Here is a 13,022-nt window from a genome sequence, read left to right as displayed (position 1 = left end):
GCCCCATGGAGACCTGGGGGATTGTGGGCTCCTGTCCTGCCTGCCCCATGGAGACCTGGGGAGTGTGGGCTCCTGTCCTGCCTGCCCCACGGAGACCTGGGGAGTGTGGGGTCCTGTCCTGCTGCAACCCCCAGAGTTTGGGCATTTGGGAGATGAACCAGCACATGGAAATATCTCTTTCTCTGTGTGATTTTACTTTTTTTTTTTTTTTTTTTTTAAGATTGTGGGGGTTTTTTCCCCTTTTAAGATTTGTTTATTTTTGTTGGAAAGGCAAATTTACAGAGAGAAGGAAATGCAGAAAGATCTTCAAGCTGCTGGTTTATTCCCCAACTGGCTGCAACAGCTGAGCCAATCTAAAACTGGGAGCCAGGAGCTTCTTCTGGATCTCCCATTCGGGTGTGGGGTCCCAAGGCCTTGGACTGTCGTCTGCTGCTTTCCCAGGATGCAATAGGGAGCTGGATGGGAAGTGGAGCACCTGGACATGAACTGGTGCCCAGTTGGGATCCTGGCACTTAGAAGGTGAACCATTGTGCTGGCCCTAAAAATGAATTTTTTAAAAAGAGGTATTTATTTATCTGAACAGAAGAGTCACAAGGCAGAGAGATGGGAAAAGAAAGATCGAGAGAGCTTCTGTCAGCAGGCTCACTTCCCAAATGACCACAAGGCTGGCATTGTGCCAGCTCAAGCTAGGAGCCAGGAGGGTCCTCTGGGCCCCCATGTGGGTGCAGGAGCCCAAGGGCTCAGGCTGTCCTCCGCTGCTCTCCCTGGCCACAAGCAAGGAGCTGGAGGGAAGTGGAGCAGCCGGAACAAGAACCAGCGCTCATATGGGATACTGACCTGCTGTGCCACACAGCACCAGCCTCATTCTCTTGTTCAAATAAATAAATTATGAAAAGACTTTAGAAGCATTTAAAAGATTTAAAGTAGAGAGCAAGAGATCAAGTGAGCAAGAATGAGAGCTGGTTCACTCCCCCAATGGCAGCACACTTGTTGGGGCTAGGCTAGAACAAAGCAGGAGCGTGTGCCAGGTCCCTCATGTGGGTGCAGGGATCCAAGGACTAGGACCTCCTTGCTGCTTTTCCAGGCCGTCAGCAGGGAGTTGAAACACAAGTGGAGAAACCAGGACTTGAACCAGAGCTCCTACGGGGTGCAAGCACTACAGGTGGCAGCTTAGCTTGCTGTGCTACAGTGCTGGTCAAAACTCTAACATAATTCACTTTTTCTGGAGTGATTGTTGTTGGGCAGCTTGTCTGGCTGCGTCACCCATCAGGGGCCTGGATTGAGTCCTGCCTCTGCTGGGAACTCAGCTGGTGGTGCAGCGGATGGTGGCCCATGCCTGGCACCCATGGGAGAATCTGACTGCTCTCCCTGGCTCCTGGTCAGCCTGGCTCAGTGCTGGCCGGTGGCTCAGGCCTCGCACCCATGGGAGAACCTGGCTGGTCTCCCTGGCGGCTGGTCTCCCTGGCTCCTGGTCAGCCTGGCTCAGTGCTGGCTGGTGGCTCAGGCCTCGCACCCATGGGAGAACCTGGCTGGTCTCCCTGGCTCCTGATCAGCCTGGCTCAGCACTGAACAATGGCTCTGGCCCAACACCATGGGAGGGCCTGGCTGGCTCCTGGTCAGCCTGGCCCAGCGCTGGTTGCTGTGGTCATTTAGGAAGTGACCAGTTAGGAAAATCTGTTTTTTTCCTCCTACCTTTTCTGTCACTCTGCCTTTTAAACAAATGAATAAACTTCAAAATAATGTTCTAAATGACACATTGTGTATTGGGGTGCATGCTGGTAATCCAGTGTGTGCGCAGTGTGACGTGCGTGGAGTGGGGTGTTGTGTGATTAGTCAGTGTTTAGTGTGTGACGTGCGTGGAGTGGGGTGTTGTGTGATTAGTCAGTGTTTAGTGTGAGACGTGCGTGGAGTGGGGTGTTGTGTGATAAGTCAGTGTTTAGTGTGAGACGTGCGTGGAGTGGGGTGTTGTGTGATAAGTCAGTGTTTAGTGTGTGACGTGCGTGGAGTGGGGTGTTGTGTGATAAGTCAGTGTTTAGTGTGTGACGTGCGTGGAGTGGGTTGTTGTGTGATAAGTCAGTGTTTAGTGTGTGACGTGCGTGGAGTGGGGTGTTGTGTGATTAGTCAGTGTTTAGTGTGTGACGTGCGTGGAGTGGGGTGTTGTGTGATAAGTCAGTGTTTAGTGTGTGACGTGCGTGGAGTGGGGTGTTGTGTGATAAGTCAGTGTTTAGTGTGAGACGTGCGTGGAGTGGGGTGTTGTGTGATAAGTCAGTGTTTAGTGTGAGACGTGCGTGGAGTGGGGTGTTGTGTGATAAGTCAGTGTTTAGTGTGTGACGTGCGTGGAGTGGGGTGTTGTGTGATAAGTCAGTGTTTAGTGTGAGGCGTGCGTGGAGTGGGGTGTTGTGTGATAAGTCAGTGTTTAGTGTGTGACGTGCATGGAGTGGGGTGTTGTGTGATTAGTCAGTGTTTAGTGTGTTGTTGTGTGATTAGTCAGTGTTTAGTGTGTGATGTGCGTGGAGTGGGGTGTTGTGTGATAAGTCAGTGTTTAGTGTGTGACGTGCGTGGAGTGGGGTGTTGTGTGATAAGTCAGTGTTTAGTGTGTGACGTGCGTGGAGTGGGGTGTTGTGTGATAAGTCAGTGTTTAGTGTGTGACGTGCGTGGAGTGGGGTGTTGTGTGATAAGTCAGTGTTTAGTGTGTGACGTGCGTGGAGTGGGGTGTTGTGTGATAAGTCAGTGTTTATGTAGTGTGTGACGTGCGTGGAGTGGGGTGTTGTGTGATAAGTCAGTGTTTAGTGTGTGACGTGCGTGGAGTGGGGTGTTGTGTGATAAGTCAGTGTTTAGTGTGAGACGTGCGTGGAGTGGGGTGTTGTGTGATAAGTCAGTGTTTAGTGTGAGACGTGCGTGGAGTGGGGTGTTGTGTGATAAGTCAGTGTTTAGTGTGTGATGTGCGTGGAGTGGGGTGTTGTGTGATAAGTCAGTGTTTAGTGTGTGACGTGCGTGGAGTGGGGTGTTGTGTGATAAGTCAGTGTTTAGTGTGTGACGTGCGTGGAGTGGGTTGTTGTGTGATAAGTCAGTGTTTAGTGTGTGACGTGCGTGGAGTGGGGTGTTGCGAGCTGGTCCTACCCACTGGTGGTATGAGGGGTCACGCTTACTGGGTGGAATTGAGGGTCCGGTCCACTGGGCGGTGTGGGGGTTATGCTGTGACCAGGTTCTGTTGATTGTGCCCTGGGGCCTGCCAGGCAGCGAACAGCAGGCAGAGAGGGAACCGGGGACCCGGGCTATGCTCTGTGGCCTTCATGTGCTCCTCGCTGAGGTAGTGCCTGGGCTCGGGGACACAGGTGTGGCCACTGGCTGGCCTCTGAGTGCCCCCTCCCTCCTGCTCGTCTCCTGGAGGGAAGCCCGTGGGCCAGGTGGAGATGCTGTGTCTGGGGGTGGTTGCTGCATGGCAGTGGTGGTGACTGGTCCTGGCCGGTTTGTGCACACGGAGTGCAGCACCCACTCCACAGAGCCGGCCACGCTGGCTGCACCTGGCCTCGGGGGAGCCTTGGGTGGCTGTCATCGTATCTGGACCATGGCCACAGGCGGCCTGTGCAGCGCCTGCCCCTCCCCGGCCTGTGCTCTCGCCTCACAGCCCTGTCTTGCAGATCGTGACCTCGGCGTCCACAGACCTGCAGGATTACACGTACTACTTTGTCCCGGCTCCCTGGCTCTCAGTCAAGTTGCTGAGGCTGCTACAGTGCTACCCACCCCCAGGTGAGGGCTGCGTGGCCAGAGCTGGGTCGGGACGCCTTGAGCTCCTCCCTGCGGGTGTGGGTGCCATGTCATGGGTGCTGGTTAGGATTTGGGTTTATCTAGTGTCAGATGTGGGCAGTTTTGGAAATAATCTTTTGAAGAAAAGAATAAAAATCATGAGATTCTTAGGGTACACAGCCTGTGTGACCTATGACCTTGCTGCACACAGGACTGGTGCTGCGCTGCCGTGTCTGTCCTGGGAGGGTCCTCGGGGTAGTGTCCAGAACCAGGATTTGGGGGTTGACAAATGTGGCCTCAGACCTCTCTGCCCCCCTGAGTCGGTCCCTCGAGGTTGTGGTGTCTCCTTGTTCGGTCAGGGGCTTCTGTGTCACCTGAGGGTGAAGCTGTGGTTGGCAGCTGGCATGCTCTGTGGTGGAGCAGGGCGCTGCCTCCCTGCTGCCTGCCTCTCTGGGCATGGCCCTGCCTGGGCAGCTCCTGGGGACGTAGCCCGTGCCCACGCGAGCCCGTGCTGGAGGGAGTGCCCCCCAGCCCGGCAGTGGCGTGGGCAGCAGACACATCCTCTCTGAGGCGCAGCCATTCCTGTTTACCCTTCTGTTGGGTAGAAGCGCGAGGTTGTTCTCTTCTTGTTATCAGGGACAGTTTCTCTGCGTGTTTTGGACAAGTAGGTGAGACCCTTGTCCCCTCCTGCAGACTGGGCGCTTGGCCCGGGTCCCTCGGGCTTCATTTCTCTTGAGTTCACAGAGCGTGTGGGATCCCCACGGCGTTCACCCTGAGCCATCTGAGGAGGTGCCACGTGGCTTTTCAGAGGATTTGTGGGCTCCTAGGCAGGGGAGGCTGGGCCGGGAGCCCCACCAGCAGCTCTCTGTCCCGCCCAGAAGACCCCGCCGTGCGTGGCCGCCTGACCGAGGGCCTGGAGAGCATCCTGAACAAAGCGCAGGAGCCGCCCAAGTCCAAGAAGGTGCAGCACTCGAACGCCAAGAATGCCGTGCTGTTTGAGGCCATTAGTCTCATTATCCACCACGACAGGTGAGGGCGGGCTGGGGCCGTGGGTACCTCTCTCCTGCCCTCCCAGGCCTGGCCCGCTGCCCTCCCAGGCCTGGCCCGCTGCCCTCCCAGGCCTGCCCCGCTGCCCCTGGCCCTGATCTGCTGTCCCTGGCCCTGCCCCACTGGCCCTGGCCCTGCCCCACTGGCCCTGGCCCTGACCCACCTGCCCTCCCAGCCCTGACCCACCTGCCCTCCCAGCCCTGACCCACCTGCCCTCCCAGCTCTGACCCACTGCCTTCCCAGGCCTGACCCACTGCCCTCCCAGACCTGACCCACTGCCTCCGGCCCTGACCCACTGCCCCCGGCCCTGACCCACCTGCCCTCCCAGCCCTGACCCACCTGCCCTCCCAGCCCTGACCCACTGCCTTCCCAGGCCTGACCCACTGCCCTCCCAGACCTGACCCACTGCCCTCCCAGACCTGACCCACTGCCCCTGGCCCTGACCCACTGCCCCCGGCCCTGACCCACCTGCCCTCCCAGGCCTGACCCGCTGCCCCCGGCCCTGACCCTGACTTGCTGCCCTTGGCCTGCTGGCTGCTGCCGGCTGCTGTCCTGTCAGCCCCACGCTGGTCTCTAGTGTTGGAGCTCCCCTCCCAGTGGCTTTGCCAGTGCAGGGCCTTGTCCCGCCGCCCTGGCCTCTGCTGTTTCTGGTGAGGAGGGTGTGGGCAGACTTGTCCTGCTGGGTGCTAGGGAGGGTGTGGGCTGATTGTGGGCCAGAGGTCCTGGGTGGGCCGCCCAAGTCCGCTCCCAAGAGAGAGGCAGCCTGGAAAGTAGAGGGAGACGCAGCCCTGGGGCCCAGCTGACAGCAGGCCAGAGTGGCCGCGGGAGGGGCCCTCTCAGGATGAGTCCCCACAGCCAGAGGGTCAAGTGCAGACACTGCCTGAAGCGTTCACAGCTCATGGGGACACTGTGCTCCGAAACGGACAAAGCTTTTACTTTTTCTATGACCTTTTTTTTTTAAAAAAAGATTTATTTATTTCAAGGAAGACTTGCTGAGAGAGAGAGGGATCTTGCATTGCTGGTTCGTGTCCCAAAGCTCCAGGGGCTGGGGCTGGCGCTGCTGAAGCCAGGAGTCAGGAGAGCTGTGCGCGTCTCCCCCGTGGGAGCAGGGGCCTTGGCACGTGAGCCATCCTCCCTGGTGCCTCAGCAGGGGCCTGGGTAGAAAGTGGAGCAGTCGGGACGCTCCTGTGTGAGCTGAAGTTGTCTTTGTAGTTAGAGAAGCTAGGTCCTGGGGAGATGGAAGGAGAGAGCTGAGGCCGGCCTACCATTTGCTGGCTGCCTTCCAGCTCTGCTCACGTGTGGCCATGACGTGGCAGAGCCAGCGCTGGCGTGGCACCTGCCTGTCTCCTCATGAGCTCTTTGGCATCTGGGAGTTCTGTTACTATGTCTGGGAGTGTTGCTGGGCCTGGAGAGTAGTCATGCTGAAGGCTCCTGGGTGCTGGGAGGTTCCTGGAGGTGCCGGGTGCCTTGTGGGAAGGGCTGAGGAGCCCCCTGCACCTCTCTTTCCCTCTCCAGTGAGCCCAACCTGCTCGTCCGAGCCTGCAACCAGCTGGGCCAGTTCCTGCAGCACCGGGAGACGAACCTGCGCTACCTGGCACTGGAGAGCATGTGCACGCTGGCCAGCTCCGAGTTCTCCCACGAGGCTGTCAAGACGCACATCGAGACCGTCATCAACGCCCTCAAGGCAGGTGCTGCCCGTCCTGCCTGAGGTCCCCCGAATCCCAGCAGGTGCTCCTGCCCACAGGGGTGGCTGTGTGGCAGATGGTGGCCCCTGACTGGTCGCAGTGCTGGGGCTGGGGCTGGAAGAAGCTGGGTTCTGGGCCCCCTCTGCAGGCCTGTGTGCGGAGGGCCCTCGGGGTGGCTGGGACAGGGAGAGCGCAGGTCCCAGGGGGCGGATACGGGGTTCTCATTAAGGTCTGTTCAGCGCCCTGTCTAACTCTGATGCTGCTGTCTTCTGGTAGCTGCTGGGCTGGCTGCCGACAGGTCTCCCCGGGGGAGCCTGCAGGTCCCCGCCCCACTGTGGAGCCCCTCGGAACCATCCTGGACGCCTCTGGAGGCCTCATCACAATGACCTGGGTGGGGCCTTGGGTGGTTCTGTGACCCTCCCCCACCCCCAGAGGCCAGAGGCAGATGATGGTGGGAACGTCAGGTTCACGTCAGACCATTTGCTCCCGTGCAGGGAGCAGGAGGGGGCAGGTCACTAGAGGACAGGGGTCTCTGGGTGCCCAGAGCTGGCGGAGGTCCAGCCTGTGGGGAACACGTGGCAAGTCAGCGGCTGTCGCTCAGGTGGGCAGTGAGTGTCCCTCAGTTGGATGGCACTGGCTTCTGAGCCATGTGTGCCCCCAGCCATGTGTGCCGTGCCCTGACTGTTCCCTCGTCCTCAGACGGAGCGGGATGTGAGTGTGCGGCAGCGCGCCGTGGACCTGCTCTATGCCATGTGTGACCGCAGCAACGCACAGCAGATTGTGGCTGAGATGCTGAGCTACCTGGAGACGGCCGACTACTCAATCCGCGAGGAGATAGTAAGTACACAGCCAGGCTGGCCACAGCCCTCACGTCCACTGACGGGGTTATTAGTACACGGCCAGGCTGGCCACAGCCCTCACGTCCACTGACGGGGTTGTTAGTACACGGCCAGGCTGGCCACAGCCCTCACGTCCACTGACGGGGTTGTTAGTACACGGCCAGGCTGGCCACAGCCCTCACTGTTAAGAGTCTGAGCTAAAACCCCTGGCTGTCAGGGTGCAGCTGGTCAACCCCCAGAGAACGACAGAGTCTCGCTGGTAATGCAAACAGCAAACAGAGTTTATTGCGTCAGCATGCTGGGGCCAGACCGCACTTGGGGCACACAGGCCAGCCAAGCGGGGCGATCAGACCCTGAAGGAGCCCAAGACAGAAGCTTATATAGGCCCTTTTGGGCTGGGAAATACATCAAAAGTAACAACCTTAGACATGTTCATTTTTATGGCCTTCAGGCACAGGCAGCCTGTTCTGTTCCCATACCCATTATCTGTACGGCTCATCCCATTCTCACACCCTTATCTTCCTCCTGTTCCTGGGACTGGAGAAGAATTGTGCCCTTGCCCCCCTGCACCTGGGTTCACAAAGTTGCAGGACAGCAAAGAACAGATTTATCACTAAAGCGGAATCCTCCCAAAGTGCAGGCGCCTCCTGGCCTGGCAAAGTAGCAGCTTTCTCTACACAAAGGAACCTCACACTGCCCAACAATAGCATTTTACCCACACTCTATCATTACATCCGCTGGGGGTTGTAAGTACACAGGCCAGGCTGGCCACAGCCCTCACGTCCACTGGGGGGACGTGCCTTCTGTTACGTGGCACATCGGCTCTGCGGTCAGTACAAGCTCCCCTCTGGCAGCGTTCCTGGGCCTGAGTGGGACTACAGGGAAGGACGCTGGACTGTGGCACGGTCCCCGCGTTGTGCTGTCCTCAGCTCTGGCGACCCTGGGCCCCAGTGCCATAGTTTGTGTGTTGCACTCGGGGAGCAGGTGCGTAGCTGATCAGTCAGGCCAAGGCTGAGCTCAGGGGTCCAACAGGCAGGTGTGGGCAGCCCTGGGCAGGCGAGCAGATGTGCAGGGATGTGACCTGCACGTGTGGGAGCGGGCTGGTGGGTGCTTGGTGGGAGTCTGGTGTGGGATTTGATCCTGAGCCTGTGCTGGGGCTGGCAGCTGAGGGGCATCCCAAGGCACTGATTCGGGTCCCAGCAGCTCTACATCCTGTGTGGCTCCCTGCTGTGGCACCAGGGAAAGCAGCAGAATAGGGACCAAGTGCTTTGGCTCCTGTAGCCACGTGGGAGACTTGGAGGAAGCTCCTGACAGGCCTGTGTCTGGCCATTGTGGTGGGGAGTGAAACAGCAGGTGATAAGTCTCTAACTTTGTGTTTCTATAAATCTTTTTTAGAAAAAAAGAGAAAGAATAGTCAGTGCTGGTTCTAGAGTCATAGCCCACTAGGTGAGTGGGCTCTCTCTATGAGAACCCTGGGACACAGCCCGCTAGGTGAGGGGGCTCTCCGTGGGGACACAGCCCACAAGGTGGGGGGGCTCTCGGGGGGACACAGCCCACAAGGTCGGGGGGCTCTCCGTGGGGACACAGCCCGCTAGGTGAGGGCGCTCTCTGGGGGGAGCACTGGGACACAGCCCGCTAGGTGAGGGCGCTCTCCGTGGGGACACAGCCCGCTAGGTGAGGGGGCTCTCCGGGGGGACACAGCCCGCTAGGTGAGGGGGCTCTCCGTGAGGACACAGCCCGCTAGGTGAGGGCGCTCTCCGGGGGGAGCACTGGGACACAGCCCGCTAGGTGAGGGCGCTCTCCGTGGGGACACAGCCCGCTAGGTGAGGGGGCTCTCCGTGGGGACACAGCCCGCTAGGTGAGGGGGCTCTCCGTGGGGACACAGCCCGCTAGGTGAGTGGGCTCTCCGTGGGGAGCACTGGGACACAGCCTGCTAGGTGAGGGCGCTCTCCGTGGGGACACAGCCTGCTAGGTGAGGGGGCTCTCCGTGGGGACACAGCCCGCTAGGTGAGGGGGCTCTCCGTGGGGACACAGCCCGCTAGGTGAGGGGGCTCTCCGTGGGGACACAGCCCGCTAGGTGAGGGCGCTCTCCGTGGGGACACAGCCCGCTAGGTGAGGGGGCTCTCCCTATGACGAAGCTTTGGTGTTTGTGGTTGGGGAGCAAAGTGCCGCTGCCTGCTTGTGGATGCAGTGGGAGAGGCAGCCATGGACAGTAGTGCTTGTGCACGCTTGGCATGGGGAAGGTTAGGGCCTTGCATGGTGTAGGTGAGGGGAGGGGAATTCTTGCGTGGCTAGCTGCGGGGAGGAGGGATTCACGTGATGAGGACGAGCGGAGGGGGTCTCGCGTGTGTTGACAGGGGCGTCTCACGTGGTGTAGGTGAGGGGAGGGGGCCTTATATGGTGTTAGTGTCGGGAGTGGTGGCCTTGTGTAGTGTTGATCAGGGCAGGGGCTTCGTGTTGTGTTGGTGCACGAGGCTGCATCTTGGCACTGGTGGCATGGGGTGCTCATTGCTGAGAGATCCCGGACTGACTGGGAGTGTGGCCCTGACAGCATGGCCCTCCCACAGGCACTCAAGCTGGCCATCCCTGAGGTGGCAGTGGGTACCTGCCCTGCCCGGCCTGCCTGCCCTCCCACAGGTGCTCAAGCTGGCCATCCCTGAGGTGGCAGTGGGTACCTGCCCTGCCCGGCCTGTCTGCCCTCCCACAGGCGCTCAAGCTGGCCATCCCTGAGGTGGCAGTGGGTACCTGCCCTGCCCGGCCTGCCTGCCCTCCCACAGGTGCTCAAGGTGGCCATTCTGGCTGAGAAGTATGCAGTGGACTACACCTGGTATGTGGACACCATCCTGAACCTGATCCGCATTGCTGGTGACTATGTGAGTGAGGAGGTGTGGTACCGCGTCATCCAGATTGTCATCAACCGCGACGACGTGCAGGGCTATGCGGCCAAGACCGTGTTTGAGGTGCGGCCCCTGGCAGCCTGGGACGGGGTCGGGTTGGGTCAGAGGGCACGGCCCCTTGGCTCCTGCTCCACACTGTGGAGCCAGGGCTCTTCCACTGCTGACCCTGCTGCTCTTCGCTAACCCCCCAGTGGACACTGTAATCCTGTAGCAGGCCGCCTGGCAGCACTGCACCTGGCCCTGGCCCGTGTGGGAGCTGTGACAGGCCTGTCATGGCCGCCTGGGTCACCACTTACTGTGGGGAGCCATCAGCCATAGCTGTGGGGAGTTTGGGTGTGCTCCCTGGCCTAGTACATGGGGGGAAAGTCAGTGATGTCAGCTCTGGGGCGTGCCCCCTGGCCCAGTACATGCTGGGAAGTAGTGACATCAGCCGTGGGGCGTGCCCCCTGTCCCAGTGCATGCTGGGAAGCCAGTGACATCAGCTCTGGGGCGTGCCCCCTGTCCCAGTGCATGCTGGGAAGTCAGTGATGTCAGCTCTGGGGCGTGCCCCCTGGCCCAGTACATGCTGGGAAGTAGTGACATCAGCCGTGGGGCGTGCCCCCTGTCCCAGTGCATGCTGGGAAGCCAGTGACATCAGCTCTGGGGCGTGCCCCCTGTCCCAGTGCATGCTGGGAAGTCAGTGACATCAGCTGCGGGGAGAGCCCCCTGTCCCAGTGCATGCTGGGAAGCCAGTGACATCAGCTCTGGGGCATGCCCCCTGTCCCAGTGCATGCTGGGAAGTCAGTGACATCAGCTGCGGGGAGTGCCCCTGTCCCAGTGCATGCTGGGAAGTAGTGGCATCAGCCGTGGGGCATGCCCCCTGTCCCAGTGCATGCTGGGAAGCCAGTGACATCAGCTCTGGGGCGTGCCCCCCGTCCCAGTGCATGCTGGGAAGTCAGTGACATCAGCTCTGGGAGTGCCCCCTGGCCCAGTGCATGGTGGGAAGTCAGTGACATCAGCTGTGGGGCGTGCCCCTGTCCCAGTGCATGCTGGGAAGCCAGTGACATCAGCTCTGGGGCGTGCCCCCGTCCCAGTGCATGCTGGGAAGCCAGTGACATCAGCTGTGGGGCGTGCCCCCTGTCCCAGTGCATGCTGGGAAGTCACTGTGATCGGGCTGCAGTCTGGCCAGTTGTTAGGGAGCCCTGTCTCTGCCCCTGTGCTGTGTGGAGCTCCTGTCCAGCTTACTTGGCATGGTTTCCAGGCCCTGCAGGCCCCTGCGTGCCATGAGAACCTAGTCAAAGTGGGTGGCTACATCTTGGGCGAGTTTGGAAACTTGATCGCTGGGGATCCGAGATCCAGGTAAGGATCCTGTGAGGCCCAGGGACTGTGTGGGTGCTGGGGTCAAGGGCTGTGGAGTGCAGGACCCAGGGACTGTGGGGGTGCTGTGCCCCAGGGCTATGGGGGTGCTGGGTCCAGGGACTGTTTGGACTGTGGGGGTGCTGTGCCCAGGGGCTGTGAGGGTACAGGACCAGGGGCTGTGGGGGTGCTGGGGTCAAGGGCTGTGTGGGTGCTGTGCCCAGGGGCTGTGAGGGTACAGGACCAGGGGCTGTGGGGGTGCTGGGGTCAAGGGCTGTGTGGGTGCTGTGCCCAGGGGCTGTGAGGGTACAGGACCAGGGGCTGTGGGGGTGCTGGGCTCAGGGACTGTGTGGACTGTGGGTGCTGTGCCCCCAAGTATCCCCAGTACCGATTACCTTGGTGGCACAGGAAACCACATCCCGGCTGGGAGGGCTCAGACTGAGGGTCATCCGGGAGCATGGCAGTGGAGTGATGCCGTGACGCTGCCTCCTGTGTGTCCTGCCTGCCCTCAGTCCTTTGATCCAGTTCAACCTGCTGCACTCCAAGTTCCACCTGTGCAGCGTCCCCACCCGGGCGCTGCTGCTCTCCACCTACATCAAGTTTGTGAACCTCTTCCCGGAGGTGAAGACCACCATCCAGGACGTGCTGCGCAGCGACAGCCAGCTGCGCAATGCCGACGTGGAGCTGCAGCAGCGGGCCGTGGAGTACCTGCGCCTCAGCACCGTGGCCAGCACCGACATCCTGGTAGGGGCACCTAGGGGATGCTGTGGAGGGAAGGCGAGGCTGGTGGGAGGCGGGGCTTCGGGGTGGGGCTTGGGGCGGGGCCCGGTGGGTGGGGCTCTGGGAAGGCGGGGCTCTGTGGGAGATGGAGCCCTGGGGAGGCGGGGTCTTGGTGGGCGGGACTCTGGGGAGGCGGGGTCTGTGGTAGGCAGAACTCTGAGGGAGGTGGGGCCCTGAGGGAGGCGGGGCTCTGTGGCAGGCGGAACTCTGAGGGAGGCGGGGTCTTGGTGGGCGGGGCTCTGGGGAGGCGGGGTCTGTGGTAGGCAGAACTCTGAGGGAGGCGGGACTCTGGCAGGCGGAACTCTGAGGGAGGCGGGACTCCGATGGAGGCGGGGTCTTGGTGGGCGGGGCTCTGCTGGTTCATTGACCTTTTTCCCACCAGGCCACTGTTCTGGAGGAGATGCCCCCATTCCCGGAGCGCGAGTCCTCCATCCTGGCCAAGCTGAAGAAGAAGAAAGGGCCTGGCCCTGTGACGGACTTGGAGGACAGCAAGCGGGACAGGAGCGTGGACGTGAACGGGGGCCCTGAGCCTGCACCAGCCAGCAGCAGTGCCGCGGTGAATTGCTTGTTGGGCGCAGGCTACCCACCCCTGGGACCGTGCCGAAAGCACGCATTGTTAATGTTACTAGTTTTGAAAAGTTTGCTTATTTGGAAAACAGAGAGCGTGAGGCAGAAAAGAACCCCCTGCTGCT

General features: G+C 60.4%; 1 protein-coding gene across 2 annotated transcripts in view; it reads left to right on the top strand.

The window, feature by feature from the left end:
- The window catches only part of AP2A2 (adaptor related protein complex 2 subunit alpha 2), a 67,264-nt gene that overhangs the window by 49,511 nt on the left and 4,731 nt on the right, over positions 1-13,022 (top strand). Inside the window, exons 7-14 of one of the 2 annotated variants that reach the window (XM_040971134.1) lie at positions 3,642-3,750; positions 4,626-4,776; positions 6,310-6,478; positions 7,179-7,316; positions 10,096-10,278; positions 11,456-11,553; positions 12,063-12,294; positions 12,713-12,886. In XM_040971134.1, the coding sequence (XP_040827068.1) occupies positions 3,642-3,750; positions 4,626-4,776; positions 6,310-6,478; positions 7,179-7,316; positions 10,096-10,278; positions 11,456-11,553; positions 12,063-12,294; positions 12,713-12,886 (1,254 nt within the window). The remainder of the gene's footprint in view (positions 1-3,641; positions 3,751-4,625; positions 4,777-6,309; positions 6,479-7,178; positions 7,317-10,095; positions 10,279-11,455; positions 11,554-12,062; positions 12,295-12,712; positions 12,887-13,022) is intronic. The other variant, XM_040971135.1, reaches the window with a different exon arrangement.

The sequence above is a fragment of the Ochotona curzoniae genome, unplaced genomic scaffold (assembly GCF_017591425.1).
Source record: "Ochotona curzoniae isolate NIBS_2020 unplaced genomic scaffold, NIBS_Ocur_1.0 scaffold_4937, whole genome shotgun sequence".
Taxonomy (NCBI): domain Eukaryota; kingdom Metazoa; phylum Chordata; class Mammalia; order Lagomorpha; family Ochotonidae; genus Ochotona; species Ochotona curzoniae.
This window is presented reverse-complemented; position numbering and strand designations above follow the sequence as displayed.